Consider the following 25,322-nt stretch of genomic DNA (forward strand, 5'->3'; position numbering starts at 1 on the left):
AACGTTCAAAGTTCTTGAAATGTTCCGTGTTGACTGACCATGTCTTAAAGTAATGATGGACTGTCGTTTCTCTTTGCTTATTTGAGCTGTTCTTGCCATAGGGCTATCTTATGTATACCCCCCCTACCTTGTCACAACACAACTGATTGGCTCAAACGCATTCAATTCCATAAAATTAACTTTTAAGAGGGCACACCTGTTAATTGAAATGCATTCCAGGTGACTACCTCATGAAGCTGGATGAGAGAATGTCAAGTGTGTGCAAAGCTGTCATCAAGGCAAAGGGTGGCTATTTGAAGAATCTCAAATATAAAATATATTTTGATTTTTTTAACACTTTTTGGGTTACTACATGATATCATACGTGTTATTTCATAGTTTTGATGTCATCACTATTATTGTACAATGTAGAAAATAGTAAAAATAAAGAAAAACCCTTGAATGAGTAGATGTCCTAAAACTTTTGACCGGTAGTGTGTGTGTGTGTATATATATATAACCTTTTACATAATTTTACGTATACAAATGACATTATACCAAGAGAACAAAGTAAATGCCCACAGTGTGGGTTAAGGCAGATAAGGACTAAATGCACTAGTAGTAGTGCAATGCCTGCCTCCAAGGGCAGTGCTCTCGCCAAAGTCACATGATACACAATCTTCTCAGTGATACGATGTGAAAAAAGGGCTCTCCTTTTAAAGGGAGCAACAATTTGTAAACCAAAAAAAGAAAGGAAAAAATGAAGCTCTCTTTTTGTTACTGAAATGTTAATTTGCAAAGATTTAAGTAAGAAGGCTCTATGTTGCAGACAGAGAATAAATTCAAATGAAATGTAAAACATGTCTTAAATCTTTACTATTGGTGCTTGTCTTTTTCTATTAGATAGAGACATCATCTTTAGTTTGAGAAGTCCCACCTCTAGCCGTGCTCATACATAATGATCTTTGACATCCTCACTGAAGTTGGCAGCGCTGAGGTTTTTACACCGGTTGTCTTTGGGACTGTACACTGTCCGGTGGGGGGTTTTAACAGGGGCGCTACGCATCGTACAGATCACCCCCTCTTTGCCCATCACTCTGTCCTGCACTCCTGCCAATGAGCACTTTTGTGTGGAGCACTTGTCTAGCTCCATCCCTCCCCTCAGCTCGTCCTCTTCCTCCTCTCCCTCAGCCCCGTCACACGTCCGGTCTGGAGGGCTCATGAGTTTCTTGCATTCGTACTGAATGTCTTTGTCTAGGTTGTCTTTGTGCTGTGGCAAGATGACCCTCAGCGGCTCCAGAAGGTTATTGACAGTGCTGTCCTCCACTGTAGACTCTCTCTCACGCTCTTTTTTCCTCTTACGGGTCCACCACACACACACCACAATGCAGAAGATCCACAGCACACTGAACACCACGCACAGTACTGGCACCAGGTGGTCTGGAGACAAAGACCATAAAATTATACTTTACTATCATGTACTGTAATGCTACCTAATCGAAGTGCAGTATAAAAACATGCAAAAGTTAAACCAAGTCGAGTCCAGTCACTCACCCACAGACTGGGGCATGACCTGCGTCTCCACTTTGACCTCCACCACGGCCAGCATGACGGTGCTGTTGTGTCGTTTGGACAGGGCACCGATGATGGCACTGGAAGCCTCCTGAATCTGATCACGGTTTCCATCCCGCTCCTGACCATCCTGATCATAAGACTGGAGGAGAGGGAGAGAGTAGGAGAAATGGTGAGTCAACACAATAGGTGAGAGATTCACTCCTAGATTCACTCCTAGTCCTAACTTCTCACATGCGCCCCTGTAGAGCACAAAGCAGGTCTAGTTAATTGCCTAAAGTGGACCAGAGAGTCCAGGGGGAGCAGAGGGAGATTAGCTGGATGCTGTGCACTTTAATTAGGATGAACAATGGAGAACAGGCCAGCTGTGGCTCCCAGGCCAGCCAGTCAGTGTGAAGAATGATAAGAGAGTCAGTCAGTCAGCAAGACTCCTCTTTCTTCTCTCTGGGAAAGCAGCTGCTCCTTCAAACACACACACACAGACACTGTGGCACATGGCCCCTCACCCCATTCTGACATCTAACAGCCTCTAGGCTTCAGAGAGGACTAAACCAAAATGGTACTGGAAGAAATGGCAGCAGTTTTACGAGCACCCAACCAATTGTGCTATTATGTGGGGGTTTTTGCGTTATTTGTAACTTATTTTGTACATAATGTTTCTGCAACTGTATCTTACAGCAAAAAAGAGCTTCTGGATATCAGGACACTAATCACTCACCTCGGATTAGACTGAGATTTTTTCTACAACAAGCAAGACTCACAAGACATTCTCCAAACACCCCACAGGGCCGACATCCCCGTTATTTTCAAGAGGAAGCGACGCAGGTACAGAGGACAAAGAGCCGGATGCCTCGTCAGGACCCGCAGAAGGCGAGTGGGAAAGCTGCCGTTACCGTCAATACTACTCGCCAACGTGCAATCAGTGGACAATAAATTAGACGAGGTACGATCACGAATATCCTACCAACGGGACATCAAAAACTGTAATATCCTATGTTTCATGGAATCGTGGCTGAATGAAGACATGGATATTCAGCTAGTGGGATATACGCTGCACCGGCAAGATAGAACAGCACACGCACACTCCGGTAAGACGAGGGGGGCGGTCTGTGCATATTTGTAAACAGCTCGTGCACGAAATCTAAGGAAGTCTCGAGATTTTGCTGACCTGAAGTAGAGTATATTGTGATAAATTGCAGGCCACACTACTTGTCTAGAGAGTTCTCAGCTATACTTTTCGTGGCTGTTTATTTACCACCACAGACAGATGCTGGCACTAAGACAGAACTCAGTCAGCTGTAAAAGGAAATAAGCAAACAGGAAACCACTCACCCAGAGGCAGCGCTCCTAGTGTCCGGAGACTTTAATGCAGGGAAACTTAAATCCGTTCTACCAAATTTCTATCAACATGTTAAATGTGCAACCAGAAGGAAAAAAATTCTAGATCACCTGTACTCCACACACAGAGATGCGTACAAAGCTCTCCCTCGCCCTCCATTTGGTAAATCCGACCACAACTCTATCCTCCTGATTCATGCTTACAAGCAAAAAATAAAGCAGGAAGCACCAGTGACTCGGTCTATAAAAAAGTGGTCAGATGAAGCAGATGCTAAACTACAGGACTGTTTTGCTAGCACAGACTGGAACATGTTCCGAGATTCTTCCGATGGCATTGAGGAGTACACCACATCAGTCACTGGCTTCATCAATAAGTGCATCGAGGACGTCGTCCCCACAGTGACTGTACATACATACCCCAACCAGAAGCCATGGATTACAGGCAATATTTGCACTGAGCTAAAGGGTAGAGCTGCCGCTTTCAAGGAGCGAGACTCTAACCCGGAAGCTTACAAGAAATCCCGCTATGCCCTGCAACGATCCATCAAACAGGCAAAGCATCAATACAGCGCTAAGATTGAATCATACTACACCGGCTCCGACGCTCGTCTTATGTGGCAGGGCTTGCAAACTATTAGACTACAAAGGGAAGCACAGCCGCGAGCTGCCCAGTGACACGAGCCTACCAGACGAGCTAAATCACTTCTATACTCGCTTCGAGGCAAGCAACACTGAGGCATGCATGAGAGCATCAGCTTTTCCGGATGACTGTGTGATCACGCTCTCCGTAGCCGACGTGAGTAAGACCTTTAAACCGGTCAACATACACAAGGCTGCGGGGCCAGACGGATTACCAGGACGTGTGCTCAGGGCATGTGCTGACCAACTGGCAGGTGTCTTCACTGACATTTTCAACATGTCCCTGATTGAGTCTGTAATACCAACATGTTTCAAGCAGACAACCATGTTCCAGTCTGTGCCCAAGAACACTAAGGCAACCTGCCTAAATGACTACAGACCCGTAGCACTCAGGTCCATAGCCATGAAGTGCTTTGAAAGGCTGGTCATGGCTCACATCAACCCCATTATCCCAGAAACCCTAGACCCACTCCAATTTGCATACCGCCCCAACAGATCCACAGATGATGCAATCTCTATTGCACTCCACACTGCCCTTTCCCACCTGGACAAAAGGAACACTTATGTGAGAATGCTATTCATTGACTATAGCTCAGTGTTCAACACCATCGTACCCTCAAAGCTCATCACTAAGCTAAGGATCCTGGGAGTAAACACCTCCCTCTGCAACTGGATCCTGGACTTCTTGACGGGCTGCCCCCAGGTGGAGAGGGTAGGTAGCAACACATCTGCCATGCTGATCCTCAACACTGGAGCTCCCCAGGGGTGCGTGCTCAGTCCCCTCCTGTACTCCCTGTTCACCCACGACTGCATGGCCAAGCACGACTCCAACACCATCATTAAGTTTGCAGACGACACAACAGTGGTAGGCCTAATCACCGACAACGACGAGACGGCCTATAGGGAGGAGGTCAGAGACCTGGCTGGGTGGTGCCAGAATAACAACCTATCCCTCAACGTAACCAAGAGGACAGGGCATGCCCCCAACGTAACCAAGAGGACAGAGCACGCCCCCATTCTCATCGACGGGGCTGCGGTGGAGCAGGTTGAGAGCTTCAAGTTCTTTGGTGTCCACATCAACAACAAACTAGAATGGTCTAAACACACCAAGACAGTCGTGAAGAGGGCACGACAAAGCCTATTCCCCCTCAGGAAACTAAAAAGATTTGGCATGGGTCCTGAGATCCTCAAAAGGTTCTACAGCTGCAACATCGAGAGCATCCTGACTGGTTGCATCACTGCCTGGTACGGCAATTGCTCGGCCTCCGACCACAAGGCACTACAGAGGGTAGTGCGTACGGCCCAGTACATTACTGGGGCTAAGCTGCCTGCCATCCAGGACCTCTACACCAGGCGGTGTCAGAGGAAGGCTCTAAAAATTGTCAAAGACCCCAGCCACCCCAGTCATAGACTGTTCTCTCTACTACCACATGGCAAGTGGTACCGGAATGCCAAGTCTAGGACAAAATGGCTTCTCAACAGTTTTTACCCCCAAGCCATAAGACTCCTGAACAGGTAATCAAATGGCTACCCGGACTATTTTCATTGTGTGCCCCCCCACCCCTCTTTTACGCTGCTGCTACTCTCTGTTGATCATATATGCATAGTCACTTTAACCATATCTACATGTATATACTACCTCAATCAGCCTGACTAACCGGTGTCTGTATGTAGCCTCGCTACTTTTATAGCCTCACTACTGTATATAGCCTCGCTCCTGTTATTTTTCACTGTCTTTTTATTTATTTTACTTACCTATTGTTCACCTAATACCTTTTTTGCACTATTGGTTAGAGCCTGTAAGTAAGCATTTCACTGTAAGGTGTAACTTGTTGTATTCGGCGCACGTGACAAATAAACTTTGATTTGATTTGTGGCCTCTTACTGAGAACACACCGTTTCTGGGTCTTCATAAAACCTCTGTACTGATACATAGAGTGAGCTGGATGGGACTACTCTGCCAAACTCATATTAGGTTAAAATAATACGACCTCACGATCATGTTGAGTTAAGACTATTCCATAATGGTCTAACAAAGCACAACTAACATCACTGTAAGCCTTTAGAGGGTCTATGGAGTTTAATTATTAAACTCAGTACTAACCTATGAGGACATCAGACACCCTCCATTAAGGGCTTAGTGCCCTGTAGCGCCTGATTTCCCGTATCTTACTGGAGAGGAGAGCCTGGGTGGCCACACCCGTCCGAGAGAGAAACAGTAAGGTGTTCCAAAGTAAAGCTAAATGTCATCCAGATGTTCAGGCGAAGGGCGTCGTGCTTCAGAAGGCTCTCCACACTTACAAAGAGGAAAAGAAAAGCTTCCAATTTTACAAGTGTACGCTGGAACCCATTTATAATGACAAATTAAGTATGTGATTTAATAAAGTGAACGAGAGAACAAAATGGGGCGAGGCACTCGTGGCTAACTGAAAGAGAGGAGAGAGTGCCTGTTCTGGCGGGTGACAGTTAGAGGTGAGGAGGGGATCATTGGCAGATGGCAACAGTTCATAGTCTTGAGGTGGGGGGCTGAGGTGAGGTCGGAGTGGTGGGGGTGGGGGGGGGGGTGAGGCACTCACCATGACAACCTCCACGGCATCACTGTTGGAGTAGGACAGGTCACAGAGAATGAGGAGCGTACGTTCCTTAGCCAGGGTCTGGGTGATGGGAAGGTACCTCAGCTCCAAACAGATGTTCTCCACAATGGTACCCTTTGATCAGCACACACACACACACTCCATTCACTTTAATTCTCTGGCAGAGGATGTGGTAGGAGTTTCAGGTCTAGTAAAACTAAGTCAATAATCGTAGAATCGTATATTTTTTTTTAATGAAATATCTTATTTAATGTTGCACTCACCTGTGGAACTTTGTCTCTATTGAAGATGAGTGTGATGCGGGCACAGCTGTTGTCCAAATAACCACAGTTGGGTTCACACTGAGTGTGGAGGGGCGGTGGGGGGTCAGGGGTAGAACACACGCCCCACTGGTGGCATGGCGGGGCGAAGCAGGTGAGGAATTTGTGCTCTACACACTCCTGTCCTCTAGGACAGGGGGCAATGCTGTCTGGACCAGAAGCAACTCTATGGAGCAGACAGGGCCGTCGGCCACACAGCACCTATACACACACACAAACATAGGTCAGAAAGGCAGCTCACACACACACCTTCACTGTGTGTAACAAAACCATGCAAGTCTCACCTTAGAACAGCGCACACTGCCGTTGACACACTGGCAGGTATTACACTCCTCCTCCCATCGACTGCCATGAGGGAACTGCAGGCCGGAGTAACGACAGGCCTTCCCGATCCCTATGACTGCAGAGGGGAGAGAGAGGAGCAGGTTTAGGACTAAGGCAATATCAGGCTCAGTCCTTAGAAACTCTTCCTACCACACATGGGTTCAATGGAAGAAAGTTCCCCTACTCCATGGATACAGTAATAAAGACATTTTCTCTATAGCTGCAGTGTACTCACACTCTTGGCAGCGAGGCCCAGCCCAGCCCAGGGGACACACACATCGGAAGCTGTTGATCTCATCCACACAGGTAGAACCATAGGCACAGGGAGACGTCTGGCACTCATCTATGTCTGATGGGGAAATGAGACCATTACTACACACATATCTCTAGTCTACTGCAAGGCACCTAGCTATAATATCATCACAACAGGGTAGGGGCTGGTTGGTTCTCATGTCTGGCATCCCCACGTGAAAAATAGATCCTCTCTGAAAAGAGGAAAAGGAAAGAGGATTGTGTCTGAGAATGTCAGACTGAACTGAACTGTTTGCAGAATACAGCTAACCTGTCCTCACAAGAGAGGTTGGAGGTTAAGATAGGCTTCCTAATCTGTCCCTCACAAACAATCAGCTCAAAATTCCCCCGTCCCCTTTCACCCCTGAACCCTCCAATCTGACCCCACCACACCCCTCTGGTTCCCAGGGACTCACTGATCCGGCAGTCTGGTCCGGCGAATCCCGCGGCACACTCACAGCGGAACCAGTTCACACCATCCACACAGACACCCCTGTTATAGCTGGAGGAAGGAAGCAGAACCACACATCAATACATCAGCCCATACCATTGGCACACGTGCAGCAGCATACAAAAGGCTGAAGACTCAGACTACAAAGACAAAAAAGCCTTCACAATCTCAGGTCTAGATCCCAGCAGCAGAATCCCAAGGTAGGAGACTAGAGACAGAGACTGTGGTCACTAACGCTGATCCCATATCAATGTCCAGACTTCAGATGCAAATTCCAAAATGACCCCATACTGTGCTGGCCCTATATGCTGCTCCCCAGCCCCCCCCCCCCCCCCCCATTGCCTACACCACCCCATGCTCAGGGGTAAGTAGTGAAGAATTGGGTGAGGGGTGAGGGGTGTCCCCCCACCCACTGTGCTCATCCCCCTGTCAGTCATTGTGGTGACAGGAGCCTTTGTCCACTCAGTCCCTCTGATCAAATGGACCCTGGAATACCCAGCTGTCGGGCTCTGCACTGTTCTGTAGAGGAGTCAGGGATACACACACTTCCCCTTTCACACATACACCTCCACGGAACAAACTTTAACAGGAAATCTCTAAGCGTTAAATTAAATTTGCGAGATGAGCGGTGTGTGGGAGTCATTTGTTCCTGTTTTGAAATCAGAACACTGAGAGATTATGCTCTGATATCGGTGCGTGTGGGTCTGTGAAGAGATGGGATAGCCTTATAAGACATTAAAAGTATTTTGGTTTATTCAATATGTTCAACTTACCAGGGGGTAGGGTTGCAGTCATTAGTATCTGTGAAGGGAGGGGATGACACAGAATAAAAATCAGACATATGTTTTAGTTTATGATTATAACCTGAAAATAATTCAGTAAATTGTGCTTTACTCTGAGTACATGTGGGCCCCTCCCAGCCATCCTTGCAGATGCAGGTGTAGGCATCACCCCCTCCGACACAGGTTCCTCTGTTCTCACATGGGTTAGAGTCACAAGGGCTGTTCTTGCCTGACAAGAGAAATCAAATAGGATGAGTTTAGAACCTATATTCATGTTTCTGCAACAACAACAAAATTACACCTATGGAGCGTATATGGACCAGAGATCTATTGGACTTTCCCTTGAATGACATAGCTAAAACCAAGCAATAATAGATTCTTACCTGTGTTACAGGTGCTGCCGCCCCACCCTGACAGACAGGTACAGCGGAAGGTGTCCCCGTGGTCAAAGCACGTCCCCCCATTACTACAGGTACTGGAGTCACACTGGCTCTCACGTGAGTGGCAGGTCTTGCCCTTCCAGTTGTCCTGGCATTGACAGTAGAAGTCATTGACCAGGTCCACACAGCGACCTCCGTTCTTACAGGGGTTCCTACTGCACTCATTCACATCTGGAACACCACCACCACGGATCAGTTAGAGAAACACACACCATGGAGAGATAGAGTAAAGCCACCCTGGGACACACACACACATACCTATGACACACAGCGTGCCCTCCCAGCCGTCAGGGCAAACGCACTGGAAAGAGCTGATCCCGTCGATGCAAGTTCCTCCGTTCTTACAGGGAGACGACACACAGTCGTTTACATCTGGGAGGGAGAGGGGAGAGACCATGAATGAGGATGGGGATGATGAGGAAGACAATGATGAGACGGATGAAATCAGTGGTGTGCTACAGTAAGGAATGGAATGTTTAGTCTCATGGTATGATGATGGTGATGATTATGATGATAAAGTCAATGATGTGTGATGATGATGGTGTGTGTGTCTACTCACTCTCGTGACAGTATGTTCCAGTGAAGCCCAGTTCACAGGAGCAGGTGAAGTTCCCAGCAGGTTGGCTGATGCAGCGTCCGTAGGGGCCGCACACATTGGACGAGATGTACCACACCCCTTCCTGTGTGTTGTTGGTGGCCACAGCGACAGTACAACTGTCAATCACTGGGATCAAAACAGAAGGAACAACAAGATACTGTTGGTGAGATAGACCTGAGAGGATTGGGTTGAATGAGGGTTGATCTTGAGGTTGACCTGAGGACTAAGCAGCTTAAGATCAGGTTTCAGTTTAGGCTAGAAAGATAACTGCCTGGTTAGTACTTTTTCAGGAGTTTGAATTATTTGAGTAGAGATGACATCAATAGGTTTATAGATTGGTTTGTACCTTCACAGGGATTGGTCTTGCAGTGGTCCTTGAGCTCGGAGCAGGTCTTGCCCTCATAGTCATCAGGACAGGCACAGTAGAAGTCTTCCATCAGACTGTGGCACTGGGCCTTGTTCTGGCACGGGTTAGGGCTGCACGGGTTACTCTGCACCTACGAATGAACAGATGGAAAGATGAGTGGATGAATGGATGGATAAATAGATAATTGTTATGTATAAAAGACAAGATCAGATTTGTCAAAGGTCTGGACTGAACCATAGCTCACCTCACAGGTAGTGCCAGTGTACCCATGTGGGCACTCACACATGAAGCCGTCCAGCAGGGTGTGGCACCTGCCCCCGTTTCTACATGGGCCGCTGGCACAGCTGTTCCTCTGGACCTCACAGTGCCGGCCCACAAACCCCGGTGAGCAGGCACACACGTAGCCTCTTCGCCACTCCTGTACGAAGCGTAAGGGAAAAAGTTGTCACTCAGAGGCTCTTATACCCAGAATAATGCTAACCATATAATATGAAAGGAGGGAATCAAACATGGTGGCTAGATTGCCTTATTGAATACAATTTCCTACCTTGCAAGTCGCTCCATTCTGACACAGTCCATGGCAGCTGTTGACATCTGCAGAGTGTAAAAGAGAGAACTTACTAATACAGATCTACAGATAGGACAGGGGAACATGCAGGTGTGGCATGCATGTGATACACAAACAAAACATAGAATGTGCAACTTGGTTAATGCTTAATGCTTCAGAGAAACTCAAAATAAGATTTTTCTCAAGGTGCAGGAAGACATGATGCTGTTGGTTAGTGCATGCCGTGAAAGCCAGTGAGGTCAACTACAAAACCGTCAACGATATCTACAGGATGTGCTTCTCATAGTAATGTCAAAACACTATCCATGGATCTAGATAAGTATTTGTAGGCCATAATAAAGCAGAAAGCCTGAGATAGGATCAGAACAGTAGGCCAGGGGCCCAGGTAAGTGTCAGAGCTAGCTGCAGGCAAAGGGGACAGAGACAAATGATTAACGGATACTGACTGATGTCACAGTTCTGGCCGGCCCATCCTCGAAAGCAGGCACAGTGATATCCACCGATCAAGTTTTTGCAAGAGTAAGCATTGAGGCATGGGTTCCCCATACACTCATTCGCGTCTGCGGAGTGCAAACAGAGAGATGAAAGAGAGAGATCTAAGAACCAGCCTCCAAGCCCCACCACCAAGCGGATCTCTACAGTTCAAGGCTACACAGAAACTAAAGCCCCTGATAAGAATTCTAACCTTAAACCTGTCTTTAGAAAACTTTCTCAACTATTAAATTAAATTGCATTTTTTTGCCATCTATTTAGCTGGCTCTGCCTCCTACCCTAAACATTTATTTCAGTTGCCTACCCTATTTCTGAACTGATCTATTATCTGACAGAGTCCAGAGCTTTCCCAGTGGTCAGTTCACAAGGCAATTGTCACTAACACCCTCTCCCTGGACAGACCAGAACACAACCGCTTTTCCCCAGAGGTGAGGAGCACCTGTTGTGCTGCGGACACCCGACACCCCTCTCTCAGGTACCGCCCGCTCACTGAAAGGGGAACCACCTGCGCACTGAGAATAGCGGACCACGTAACACAAGACCCGGAGCTTGGGTTCCTCCCTGAGCATGTTTACAGGTTATAAAGTGTTTCCTTTCCTTTGCTACTCCAGGGAGCTAAATAGTGGTGTTGGGGTGAGGCCCTTTTATCCCAGTCTATAGCCAAAGATAACCCACTGTCAGGCTATATCAGGCCCCAAGGTTAGCAGTTGCCAGGCTAGGTGTTATTTATAGTTTTACTCAAGAAACCTGGCTCAGGTTGCACATAATATCCAGCTTTCCCCATGGACATGCATGCATCCATTTTAAATTAGTATCCACACCATAGTAATAGGACTGGCTCAACAGGGTGAGAGACACAAACAACCAGATACTGGACGAGCACGGAGATTCCTGGCATAAGATCGAACACGGCGAGACTCAATAACACTTCAAGTCACATCACATCACATTCAATTCAAATCAAACACAATTTAATTTAGCGTGCAAATAGTCTCAAGTTATGCTCCCCAGGACATAATATTCATCTTTAGCCATTTGGACATGCTTTGCACCAGTTTGCCAGGCAGAGACTGTGCCCTCAGAATTCTCTAGTGTGAATTATAAACTACAGACCCCCCCGCCACCTCTCCTTCCCAGGTTTACCTATCTGGCAGGTCTTCCCAGCCCACTGTGGGGGGCAAAGGCACTCAAATCCGTTTTCCATGTCGATGCAGGTCCCACCCTGAGCACAGGGGTTAGACGCACACTCGACCATGTCTGGAACACACACACAATGATGTAAGGGTTCAGCTTTGTAAAAACATGGGGGCACACACACACCTTGGGAGGGGCAAGATCGTAACTCACTCACCTTTAGCGCAGGTGGGCCCTGACCAGCCTGCAGGACAGTGGCACTCAAACCCAGACGGGATCTCATGGCAGGTGCCCCCGTTGGCACAGGGGTTGGACACACATGCGTGTTCCACTGAAGATAACAGGATAGACATGGGGAGAGAAATGTGCCACGAGTCAGAGTGACGGATTACATAAATAGCACAACAGAAAATACACACGCAAAAGATCAACTATTAAACATTGGGTACGTTTACATGCAGACTAACACTTGTGGCAGTAGGCCGAGTATGGAAATAGTAATGTAAACACCTCACTCTGCTTATCTCGATCGGCGTAAGGTCAAAATCGAAGTAAGCATACGCCGATTAAAACACCTGGTTTTCAGAGCAATGTTTCAAATTATTAGAAAACCTTAATCAGCGTTCCAGCTGTGTGTTTGATCTGCATATGTGCTAGCACCATCCGAGCGAGCCTCCCTCTTATTACAAGTGAAGTGAGTTCGGAAAAACTGAAAGTATGCATCATAGAAAAAGTATTCACATACAAACTTTATTGGTCCGAACTCAGAATCAAAAAGGTTTCGCAAAAATAACACTGTGGTAGAATATTTATTTTTATTGGCGATTTTCTGCAATTTATCTAAAGTCCCATCAGTAGCCTGATTTCAGATGTGTCCATGAAAACAGAATTATTAGAGAAATTGTTCTTCTTGCAAAGCATGTGAACATTTTAAATGAACTATTATATTAATCTGACTATCCACAATAATCGTATTATTGTGTGCATGTAACCGTGCTCATTGGCACAAACAGAATTGAATATGTTGACTGACTCACCTATCTCACAGTTCTTGCCTGAGTAGCTGTCAGAACAGGCACAGTTGTATTCATCTGGCTCTGAGTTCATACACGTTCCTCCGTTCTTACAAGGCTTGTTCGTCCCACAGTAGTTCAAATCTGGAGAGAATCATACAGGAATGATTACACTTGCACAATTTAATGGTCTCATATGAACACATCTAAAGGATTAGGATGGTAAATTATATGTTACAGATTAAATAATTTGTCATCACACGACTTCATAGGATCAGACATGAAAGCACACTGTTACACATTGCTAAATGTAGCCTCTCCATCCACCTCTCCGTCTTGTTACTCTGAAGTGATCTCCTGTTTCTAGCCGTCACTCTTCAGTGACCTCTGTTGACCACCTGATGCTGAGGGGAACTCAGAGGTGACCTTGTGTTGTGTGACACTACAGGGAGGTCAGAGGTCGCTGTAGAGGATGTGTTAATAGTACAGTGGGCCAGGTCTGGTCTGCTCTAATGTCTCACCTTTGTCACACAGCAAGCCTCCCCAGTTCTTCTCACAGCTGCACAGCCAGGGCTTGATGCAGGTCCCATGGACACAGCCTGGGTAGGGCAGGCAGTCGTCACAGAACGGACCCTGCCAACCGTATTTACACCTGCAAGACATATCAGAGACATCCATTAGAGACACATAGGGAATGGACCCATTATGTGGTCATACTGTAAAAACATCAGTCCCATGAAGAGATGGCTCATAATTAAGCAAGGACTCATGTAATAGGACAAGGCCTTCTACAATACGTCAACCACATGACAGACCTATGTGTCCATGTAAAAGTCAAGGTGATCTCGATCAGGAGCCAGACAGACACAACGTCTTCATCAAGGTGACCAGTGACACCCCTTACCTTCTGGGGCTCCTAATCTTTAGACAGAGCACCAGGGACATTCCAGGGCAGTGATGGGGTCAAGCCTGTTCCCATGGCGTGTGGGACAGGGACGGGGATAGAGGAAGTCTAGCAGTGGGGGCCTCCTGAAGCCCCTAGGCAGGCAGCGTAGCGAGTGGAGGCAGCCGGCGAACAGTTAGCTAATCTGTTGGTTTATAGCTGCGCTCTGTTATTCCAAGGCCAGCGGTAACCTTGCCCCACCTGTGCTGTCACTTCTCACCCTGGGTTATTTAAAGACCACTTGCCCCACTACTAGTTGATATACTGTACTGGAGTGAGTGAGTGAGTGTACTGCAGTGTGCTGTGTGCTAACATTTTCGCTAGTAAGCGGCACTGCAGTCAAACACAACACGCAGTGCAGTACAACTTTGTATTGTAGTCTACTAATGTACAGGTATAAAAGTACTGAAGTGTGCAGTGGTGTGCTACTGTATACCAAACTGTATGTTAGCATGCTGAGGTTAAGTGTAAAGCTTTATAAGCAGCATTAGCAGCATTGAGAGGCCCTGTCCACAGTAGAAACAGGGAGAGACCAAGGTGGCCACAAGGCCAAGGTGGCATTACCATTACCAAACAAACATCCCACCACAGCCCCACAATGGAGGACTCTTTCAGCCCAGCCAGCAACACTGTAAATATCCCCGGCCCAGCCCAGCACAGCCAGGCCCAACTCTGTCAGACCCACACTGTGGAAATAGCCCTTTGAAGCCACACCCTCCAGATCACAGGAGGCTGATGAGGGGAGGACGGCTCATAGTAATGGCCGGGTCGGAGCTAATGGAACGCTGCAGCCATTACCACGAGACCGTCCTCCCCAATTAAGTTGCCACCAACCTGTGCTCACGGTTAGGCTCAGGGGCTCGACCTGCCTGCACATCACCTGTAGCCGCAGTAGCTTTCTATCTCGCTCCCTTTCGCGCTCTCTGTCTCTAAGAATTATTTACAGAAAGACTCTGGGAAATTAACAGTCTGTTGCATGCAGATTGAGGTCCCTTAAAAAATAAAAAATAAAACGTTTTTTTTTGCAGTTTCACATGTCAAAATCGCATTTTAACACATGAAATCACATTTTCACATGTGAATTAGCTGTTTTCACATGTTGAGCTGTGAAACCATATTATTTAGAGTGTGAATATTTAGAGTTCACATAATATCAAAACGGCAATATTCTTGTAATGCTTTTTGTATAAAAAAAATCTAAAATTACAGGTCAATTTGAGCAATTATGAATTTGGAGGATTTTGACATGGATAAATGAAATTGTGATTAATCACAACAAATCCTTTGATACACTCAATTACATTTTGAATTGTTTGACAGCCCTAGTTGACATTAAAATGCGAAATGTTACATGTGTCCGAAAACCATTTTTAGATTTAAAAAAAATTGTAAGGGGGAGGTAGGTTGTGAATGCTCTGTGTGTAAGGAAACCAGATACTGTACCACCAACACATTTTTTGTTTTTCTCCGCAGGCACCAGGCATGGAATCTTACTCCAGGAGAAGGCGTGTTGTTTGTTCACGGTCGGGATACACACAGCCTCCTCCTGAGCTTCAAATCACATGTCGAGGCACATTCCAGTCTTTTCTTGTCTTCCAGCCATGAAAATTCATTATTTTATGAGATGAGAATTAGATCTATCCCTTCTCACTCACGGCTATCTCTATTGAACAGATCCATAGGTGTGTTACAGAATGCACCTCAGAGAGTTGCACAAGAAGGTGGTCTTGCAAGTGGATTTGACATGGAATACTTGGTTGGTTCAGCCGTGAAGAATAACATGTACGTGACTAAGGCTGTTGGATGGAGTCCATACTCCCATGAGGGGTATGACAGCCAAAACAGGCCCAGGATAGGAAGAGGCGAATGGGGCTGCAGAGTAGAAATGGGCAGAGGGGCCCTGACACACCGCTGGAGGAGGGGAGGAAACGCTGTGTGAAAAACAGGCTACAGCTACAGGCCAGGTCTGGGACAGGAAAAAGAACAATGGCTCCTGAATCAGACTGGTGGGGGGTGGGGCTAATACACTGTACGTTCCATAGAGAGGGGGGACAGGGAGGGGGGAATGTGGGGGTCGAGCTCTGGTATGCGATCAACCCCCTGTGTCATCATTACCATCCTCATTGAACACAAAAAGAGCTACTGCCCATTAACCAGCCAATACACCCAGACACAATTCTCAGTCAAAGGGATTTCAATTGAAAAGGGAGTAATATTTCAGTATCTTATTAACATAGACACGATGGTACAAAGAATGAAGTTAACCCAGACTCACGTGCATTCTCCTGGGGCATTGCAGAATCCTTGCAGCAGGTTACAGCCCTGCTTGCAGATAGCTGTGAAACAAAGACAAAAGGATTCACCCATTAATTTCTAGTATCATCAGAGCGATATCTAAACATTAGTTTCAATGTGTGTATTTTGACTCAGAAGTGTCTTGTACATGGATTGTGTCAGCCTGCTCCCCTACTCACCAGCTGTACAGTAAGGTCCCATCCAGCCCTCCAAACAGCCTCTGTTCCCAAACTGGTCACACACGTAGTGGCCATAGTCATCATTGCGTGGCCGGCACTGCTTGTTGCACTTGTTGCCATAGTAGTTCTCATCACAGCGCACGCGGATGTTATACTCAAAGTTGGCTGTAGGACCGTTGTGTTGGATAGTCTGCTTGTCATCTCCAGGGTTGATCATTCCTTTACAGACACTCCGCTCAATTAACAGATCCTCACCTGCATCAACAAACAAAAACCAAGACATTTCTTCATCATTATATAATGGACACTTGACAACATGCATACAACTAAATAGTCAAAGAGGTAGTTCAGGCTAGCTAGCCACTTATTCAATGTTAGAACCAGTATGCCTCAGTACAAGTTCTAGTAGTGTCTAGAAGCAGGAGAAAGTCATCTGAGAGAACACTGGTGTTTATTTGCTGCTGGAGATCAGAGAGGGCAACCCAAAGTCAAACACCACTCTGTTTCCAAGAGCATGAAAGAAAAAATAAGGAAAATAAACCAAACACAAATACAGGGTGTAGGGCCAGGGCTGCAGGAGTTTGATAACCAAATCCTATTTCAGTTTTCCTGCTTTGTGAAATGCTTTTTGTGGCACTCCCTCCCTCTCTCCCCTTTCTCAGGAAATCCAGCTCTGACTCCTCCGGAGCCAGGGCGGAAATAATAAGAGACGGGAACAGACGAGGAAGAGCGACATAGGAAAGGGCCTTTAGCTTTTTCTCAAGGAACAGAAACACCATGACCCAACTGGCTTGGCTGCTGCAGCCACATACACAGCCCAGGACTGAGCACTGAGGGGCCAAACAACAGGCCCTCTCCCCTAGTTGGATGGTGGCCTGTTATTGGACAGGTAGCCAGGAGGAAATCTAGGCCTTTTCATTAGAAGGTTTCTGTATAACCTACCTTCAGTTGTCCAGGTATTACTATTTTATTATTTGTTAAAATGTCTATCCTGTTTACTGTACAGTCCAGTTTACTTCCAACTGTTACCCATTATAAAGGAGTTAAAAAACCCAGAAAATGTTTTTACTTGCTGTCCTGATTTTCTCAATTTAACTGGGAGTTAATTTAAACTCAAGCACTCACTCTGCACATTTCCAGCAATTAGATATAAAAATACAGACCAATCATTGTCTCTCTCAGTGCTGAAGGAGACACTCAGAGAGAGGCTGCTGTTACTAGGCAGAGCAGGCGGAGGGGTGTGTGTGTGGTGACTAAGACACGGGCTTACACAAACAATGAGGAGGCTTCAACACCGAGCAGTTGACTAAGTCAAGAGCGACATAATTTTCTGTGCTTTCAAACAGCCACATAATTTAGTCGCGCGTGACTAGTGGCATTGTTGTCATAATCCAATGTCGGTTGTCAGGCTGTTTTCAGCATGCTAAACTTGGATATGGACACATCATTAGTAGTCAAGTAACATTAGATCACTCATTAACTGATTTAAAAAATACTCCACAAGACAACATTTTCTAAACTTAATTTACCGGTACTCCTGATAGCAGCTCGGTGATCTCACAATTTCCTCTAATCCCTTCATATTCCTTTGATTTCTCCATCCCCTCTATCGTTCTCTGATTATAATGTTAAACTGTGTGTTACGAAACACTAACACTAATAACCATGCTACCACCTAAGAGAGACTATTTTTCTGAGCCCTATCCAACCCCATGTCCCCCACTGCCCTATCCAACCCCATGTCCCCCACTGCCCTATCTAACTCCATGCCTCCCTGCCCAATCCAACCCACTGCCCCCCTGCCCTATCTAACTCCATGCCTCCCTGCCCAATCCAACCTACTGCACCCCCTGCCCTATCCAACCCCATGCCCCCTGCCCTATCCAGCCCACTGCCATATCTAACCCACTGCCCAGTCCAACCCACTGCCATATCTAACCCACTGCCCAGTCCAACCCACTGTCCTATTCCACTGCCATGTCCAACCCCATCCAACCCATTGCTCAGGTCTACATATTAATAGAAGTTCCAATTTGGTGTGGCTAACTTTAGCTAGGTAGCTAACACAAACGTTAGCCAGGCTAGGAGTTAGGGTTAGGGTTAAGGTTAAGAGTTAGACAAAATTGTTAACTTTACGGTTAGGAGAAGGGCTAGCTAACATGCTAAGTAGTTACAAAGAAGCTAAAAGGTAGTAAGTAGTTGCAAAGTTGCTTATTAGCTTAAATGCTAAAGTTGTCTGTGAGGAGATTCGAACACGCAATCTTCGGTCACGTTATACGTCTACCCATCCATCCCGACCAACCACCCTACTTTCGTTTTTGCCTTAAGTAACTTTGTCTTATGTAACCATAGCAAAAGTGACATATCATACAATTTGAGTGTCCCGGATTTACATGTACTATGTTACATCTAGTCTATGAGACCAGGCTGAAGCAGCAGTTCAGGCTGTCCTGTCAGAGTGTCCAGGCTGGGATATTGAAGTGACATGCAGTAGCACAGCAACTGCTGGGACAGTAATTAGCAGACAGACATCAGTGGAAAGAAAAAAGGGCTGTGGTCCATAATGAATGGCTTAACTAGGTGATGTGCTCACAGGCTTTATATAGAGACATGGACATGGGGCACAAACAGTCTCCCAGTGAGTCAGTCCCTCAGGCCAGCCGGGCGGGAACTAACCTCGCCATGCTAACTATCACACTGGCAATATGAACGGCCAGGCAGCTTGGTGCATAGGAATGTACAGCATCCCAAAGAATGACTGTGTAGATCAACAGGTTAAACATGTGTTATAAATCCTTGTAACTTTTAGAGGGACAGAGGTTTGGTACTGTCACTTACCACCACTAAAAGTTAGCCAAGTTGAAAGTGGAGGGGTTACAGCTGACATACTGACCTGAGATGGGGTCAAACACTGAGCCAGAGAGGTGAGCTATACAGTGGCAAGAAAAAGTATGTAAACCCTTTGGAATTACCTGGATATCTGCATAAATTGGTAATCAAATTTGATCTGATCTTCATCTAAGTCACAACAATAGACAAACACAGTGTGTTTCAATTAATAACACACACATTATTGCATTTTTCTTGTCTATATTGAATACATCATTTAAACATTCACAGTGTAGGCTGGAAAAAGTATGAGAACCCCTAGGCTAATGACTTCTCCAAAAGCTAATTGGAGTCTGGAGTTACCTAACCTGGTGTCCAATCAATGAGATGATATTTGAGATGTTGGTTAGAGCTGCCCTGCCCTATAAAAAACACAAAATTTGAGTTTTCTATTCACAAGAAGCATTGCCTGATGTGAACCATGCCTCGAACAAAAGAGATCTCAGAAGAATTGTTGACTTGCATAAAGCTGGAATGGGTTACAAAAGTATCTCTAAAATCCTTGATGTTCATCAGTCCACGGTAAGACCAATTGTCTATGAATGGAGAACGTTCAGCATTGTTGCTACTCTCCCTAGGAGTGGCTGTCCTGCAAAGATGACTACAAGAGCACAGCACAGAATCCTCAATGAGGTTAAGAAGAATCTTTGAGTGTCAGCTAAAGACTTACAGAAATCTCTGGAACATGCTAACATCTCTGTTGACGAGTCTACGATATGTAAAACAATAAACAAGAATGGTTTATTGGACTGGAGGACAGCACGGAAGAAGCCACTGCTGTCCCAAAAAAACATTGCTGCACGTCTGAAGTTCGCAAAAGAGCACCTGGATGTTCCACAGCGCTACTGGCAAAAATATTCTGTGGACAGATTAAACTACAGTTGAGTTGTTTGGAAGGAACACACAACACTATGTGTGGAGAAAACAAGGCACAGCACACCAACATCAAAACCTCATTCCAGCTGTAAAGTATGGTGGAGGAAGCATCATGGTTTGGGGCTGCTTTGCTGCCTCAGGGCCTGAACAGCTTGCTATCATCGACGGAAAAATGAATTCCCAAGTTTATCAAGACATTTTACAGGAGAATGTAAGGCTCTCTGTCCACCAATTGAAGCTCAACAGAAATTGGGTGATGCAACAGGACAACGACCGGAAACATAGAAGTAAATCAACAAAAGAATGGCTTCAACAGAAGAAAATACCCCTTCTTGATTGGCCCAGAGTCCTGACCTAAACCCGATTTGAGAAGCTGTGGCATGACCTTGAGAGCGGTTCACACCAGACATCCCAAGAATATTGCTGAACTGAAACAGTTTTGTAAAGAGGAATTGTCTAAAATTCCTCCTGACCGTTGTGCAGGTCTGATCCTCAACTACAGAAAACGTTTGGTTGAGGTTATTGCTGCAAAAGGAGGGTCAACCAGTTATAAATCCAAGGGTTCACATACGTTATCCACCCTGCACTGTGAATGTTTACATGGTGTGTTCAATAAAGACATGAAAGCGTAGAATTGTTTGTTATTCGTTTTAAGCCGACTGTGTTTGTCTATTGTTGTGACTTTTTGTCACAACAATAGATCAAATGTTATGACCAATTTATGCAGAAATCCAGGTAATTCCAAAGGGTTCACATACTTTTTCTTGCCACTGTAGTTGTTGTATGGGTCTGTTTGCTGTGGTTGGTATACGGCAGCTCAACTTGACAGTCCATTTCAATCATCTGGAGTCTGGGCTTTGTATTTGGGGACTTTTCTTCCTCTTGTGCTGCTAAGAAGCTGCTTGTGTGAAGCTGCATTGTTCCTGGGAATAAATAGAGCTGACTCTCTAAGAGTTATGCAGCAGTGAAAACAGGACAGCTTGTTATAGAAGCTTGGATTGGTATGTATCGCCTGTTCACCGGAGAGAGAAACACAACAACCTTGTCAGGTTAGGTCAGCCATTGATCTCGCCTGAGGTTCAATGTTGCCCTAAATCTAACACACTTGACTTGAGTGACATAGATTACATTCCACATTCCACGATTAACCTTTCTTCCTCTGGGCAGAGCTTCCAAAACAAAGCCAAACAGGACTGAAATTAGAAAAGCAAGTAAAAACAGGATACAGCTGTGTTCCAAATAGCAGTGACTAGGCACCCCTCGTCCAAACTGGGCCTGACGCGGAAGGAGCTCCCTGTTCCCCCTTGAGACAATTAGTCACCTTTAATGAAGCTCTTCACACAGAGACACACATCTTCACAAGCCCCATCCCTGCAGTGACTAGGGCTGAGAATTGCCGCGGACCTCACGATATTATCACGATACTTAGGTGCTGTACGATATGTATTGAGATTCTCACAATTCTTTTTGTATTGCTATTCAATACTGCAATTTTATTGCGATTTGATGTTCCAAACATGCTCACGATACGTTATGTCTGCTAAAGAGAGACTAGAAAAAGCATGAGAAAATTAGTTTGAATCAGTCATGGAAATAAAAGTGTTGAAAACATTTTGGTTCGCTATTTAAAAAGAAGATTGAGGCCAAGCTAAAGGATGAAAAATACCAGAGTTTTGGCGCAGGTACAGCCGACTTGCTAACGCTACCTAGCAAATTTTTTCAAATATATTTTTTCAAATCGATACTTGCGGTTAAAGTATCGATATAATATTGTTGTGAGAGAGGAAAGGTCCTAGGTCTAAATTAGAGTACATCATCGCATAAATCACGCAGTTCTCCTTTTTGACATCACCTGTAACCTTGGTTCTGAGATGCTGCCATGGACCTCCCCATCTTTTATGTCAAAGTAAATACCCCTGTCACTTCTAAATAAACACTAAACACATCCTTCAACCCTCACCTAATGACTTATTTGATGGGAGACACTGAGACCTGGCCGGCTCTCCTTTCATGTGGCAGTAAATACCTGGAAAGGTGAAGTGTACTGTACATACCACTGCTGCTGTGTGTACCATTGTCCCAGTCCCACGCTTCCACAATCAGAGTGTACGCCCGCTGGAAGAGAGACACAGACGGAATCATTAGGGGGTTGTAGGAATTCATACTCCCCAGTCCCACACACTGACAGACAGACACACACACACACACAGTGTGGAATGCATTACACAAGGAACACATGATGATAACACACACACACCAGAAAAGTCTGGTGGGAGGAGCTATAGGAGGATGGGCTCATTGCAAGGGCTGGAATAGAATCAATGGAATAGTACCAAACCTATCAAACCCATGGAAACAACGTGTTTGACTCCGTTCCATTTATTCCATTCCAGCCATTACAATGAGCCTGTCCTCCTATGGCTCTTCCCACCAGCCTCCTCTGACACACACACACACACACACACACACACACACACACACACACACACACACACACACACACACACACACACACACACACACACACTGTTTGTGAGTGAATGTGGATGCTGCTGGTGAGAAAATAGTTCTTGGTTCCCACACTGCTGTCACTGATTAGCTGGATATAAGCCTGAGGGTAGTTAACAAGTGCAACTACTACTGTAGGGATAACAAATTAAAGTTGAACAACCGGCACTGAACACATTCTAATACAAAACAGGTGATTAAGCTGTTAGCTCAAGTCTCGCTGCTGTACTTACTGTACAGTGATATAATTTCCCTGAAGTGGCACACACATACTGAAACAATGCAAAATCTAACAGCAGCAGGTTTCTTAAACTGAAACTCCTGGGGAGTTATTTGGGTACTAGTACAGCAAAGCCAGAAAGGAGCTGGCTTTCTGTCAGGTGATTGTGGCCAGTACAGCCCATTCCACCAGAAGAAGGTCGGAGAGGTAGATTACACGGTACTGGTCAGATTAGAGAGAAGGGGTGAAAAAGGAGCTAAACATTTCTGTAATTTGGATTCTTGGATGCTCAAAGCTGTTGGAGGAAACTGTATATTTCACAAATGACTTCTAATAATGCTAAACTGCTGAGTTTAGGCAGAGAAGTCTGGAAGGCAGAGAAGTCTCGTTCTTTGATCTCCCGTCCCCCAGTAGTGACTTATACCACAGTCCCCCTTTATCACTTCCAGTCTCTTTAAACACACCCTGTATGTCACTGAAGTATGGCCTCTCTCCAGATTGATCCAAAAACACATGCCACTAACGCTGGCCCTTTCCGAATGCAAATAATGAACTCTTTAAAGGTCCAAGGACATACAGACGGCTTTATCTTCACCTTCCCCCAAAAGTAAACCTTCCATTGCATCATCAGCTGTCCCAGTAATGGGCCCTCAGTCAGTCCCCCAGGAGACAGATAGGAGGAGGAGACACATTCTGACCACAGACGTCTCTTTTACACTGCCACAGATAACTCAAAGGTCCAGACCTGAGCCACCTAAACCAGTTCATCACCACAGTGTGTGATGTAATACTCCATCTACTTTTATCACATCTACAATACATATTTTTACATCACACAGTGAGCATTCTTCATGAAAAGCTCAGTGGAGGGCATGGCACATTGAGAGGTGCCCTCCCTGCCCCTCTGCTGTCCTCCCGTGTCTCCCCACTACTACTGGCCTTTGAGTGACAAATCAGACTACTGCCTCCCATTCTCCTTCCTGCCCTGTCAGTCAAATATGACTGGCTATGATTTATGAGGCTGGGGAACCCAAGGCGTCATCTATGATATGGAGTGATAATAACAGTGTGATATCTTATTCAATCTTCCTTAAATCTTAAATGTCTCAATGACTGACTTCCAATCATCCAATAGTCTCTCTGGACTCTGACTCACTGGTGGGCTTCCTGTGTGTATGTGTCATTGAGGAGAGTCTGGAGGCTGGGAGAGGCTGGAGCAAAGTGTGCGGCTGTGGGGTGCATGTCTGACTGTAGTGTAACCTGATGGACCAGGCCAGGGCAGCAGTCACAGTAGTCGTCACTTGACACCTTCCAGACCATTTTACATGAGTCAGAGGGATTTGCGTTTTCATTAGCTGGAGAAAAATGAGCCCACTCCTCACTGTCTTCACCTGTTCAATTAATAAATGACTGTACCCCTTCCATCGCCTGTGTCCCAACTCACTACAGATACAGTAGTACTGCTTTAACTAGGGGTCTTCTACATTAAAATCAAGAAGATGACTCAACTCAGCATTATCTTTTAAATGCCCGATGCAGTCAAAAATGTGATTTGTACACTGAGTGTACAAAATATTAGGAACACCTTCCTAATATTCAATTGCACCCCCTTTTGCCCTCAGAACAGCTTAAATTGGTTGGGGCATGGACTACAAGGTGTCGAAAGCATTCCACAGGGATGCTGGCCCATGTTGACTCCAATGCTTCCCACAATTGTGTGAAGTTGGTTGGATGTCCTTTGGTTGGTGGACCATTCTTGATACACACAGGAAAATGTTGAGCGTGAAAAACCCAGCAGTGTTACAGTTCTTGACACACTCAAACCAGTGCACCTGGCACCTACTACCATACCCCGTTCAAAGGCACCTAAATATTTTTCTTGCCCATCCACCTTCTGAATGTACATATACATAATCCATGTTTCAAATTGTCTCAAGGCTTAAAAATCATTCTTTAACCTGTCTCCTCCAATTCATCTACACTGATTGAAGTCGATTTAACAGATGACATCAATAAGGGATCATAGCTTTCAACTGGATTCACCTGGTCAGTCTATGTCATGGAATTATTTTTTATTTTTTTATTTTTTTTAACTAGGCAAGTCAGTTAAGAACAAATTCTTATTTACAATGACGGCCTACACCGGCCAAACGCGGACGACGCTGTGCCAATTGAGCGCCAACCTATGGGACTCCCAATCACGGCCAGTTGTGATACAGCCTGATACAGGAAAGAGCAGTTGTTCCTAATGGTTTGTAAACTCAGTGTATATTTTCACACTATGAGGTTGGAATAAAACTGTGAAGATGGGAAAATGATGATAATGCCCTTTAAGCTTAAGAGCTGTTTTAAAAGACCGCCTGAAATTTCTGCCTGTTAAGGTGGGATGGAGTTTTGGCCTTAAATTAGTTAATAGACCAATAAGAAAGGGTTCCAAACCTTTCTGAAAACAACAGGAAATGTTCAGTTTTCCCCTCCACACTCAGACCACTTCCAAATAGTCCTAGCAA

At 45.6% G+C, this 25,322-nt stretch overlaps 1 protein-coding gene across 2 annotated transcripts in view; it reads right to left on the minus strand.

Annotated features, from left to right (window-relative positions):
- Positions 1-407: 407 nt before the first annotated feature.
- LOC120023479 (protein jagged-2-like) overlaps positions 408-25,322 on the minus strand; it is a 32,416-nt gene continuing 7,501 nt past the window's right edge. Inside the window, exons 3-25 of one of the 2 annotated variants that reach the window (XM_038967505.1) lie at positions 22,139-22,199; positions 16,320-16,574; positions 16,121-16,181; positions 13,424-13,554; positions 12,927-13,046; positions 12,107-12,220; positions 11,899-12,012; positions 10,710-10,823; positions 10,243-10,289; positions 9,940-10,113; positions 9,675-9,825; positions 9,290-9,454; positions 8,989-9,102; positions 8,674-8,901; positions 8,403-8,519; positions 8,282-8,309; positions 7,474-7,559; positions 7,002-7,115; positions 6,727-6,842; positions 6,386-6,643; positions 6,105-6,236; positions 1,534-1,693; positions 408-1,419 (exon numbers count right to left, since the gene is read on the minus strand). In XM_038967505.1, the coding sequence (XP_038823433.1) occupies positions 929-1,419; positions 1,534-1,693; positions 6,105-6,236; positions 6,386-6,643; positions 6,727-6,842; positions 7,002-7,115; positions 7,474-7,559; positions 8,282-8,309; positions 8,403-8,519; positions 8,674-8,901; positions 8,989-9,102; positions 9,290-9,454; positions 9,675-9,825; positions 9,940-10,113; positions 10,243-10,289; positions 10,710-10,823; positions 11,899-12,012; positions 12,107-12,220; positions 12,927-13,046; positions 13,424-13,554; positions 16,121-16,181; positions 16,320-16,574; positions 22,139-22,199 (3,351 nt within the window). In that variant the 3' untranslated portion in view covers positions 408-928. The remainder of the gene's footprint in view (positions 1,420-1,533; positions 1,694-6,104; positions 6,237-6,385; positions 6,644-6,726; positions 6,843-7,001; positions 7,116-7,473; positions 7,560-8,281; positions 8,310-8,402; positions 8,520-8,673; positions 8,902-8,988; positions 9,103-9,289; positions 9,455-9,674; positions 9,826-9,939; positions 10,114-10,242; positions 10,290-10,709; positions 10,824-11,898; positions 12,013-12,106; positions 12,221-12,926; positions 13,047-13,423; positions 13,555-16,120; positions 16,182-16,319; positions 16,575-22,138; positions 22,200-25,322) is intronic. The other variant, XM_038967506.1, reaches the window with a different exon arrangement.

The sequence above is a fragment of the Salvelinus namaycush genome, chromosome 28 (assembly GCF_016432855.1).
Source record: "Salvelinus namaycush isolate Seneca chromosome 28, SaNama_1.0, whole genome shotgun sequence".
Classification (NCBI taxonomy): domain Eukaryota; kingdom Metazoa; phylum Chordata; class Actinopteri; order Salmoniformes; family Salmonidae; genus Salvelinus; species Salvelinus namaycush.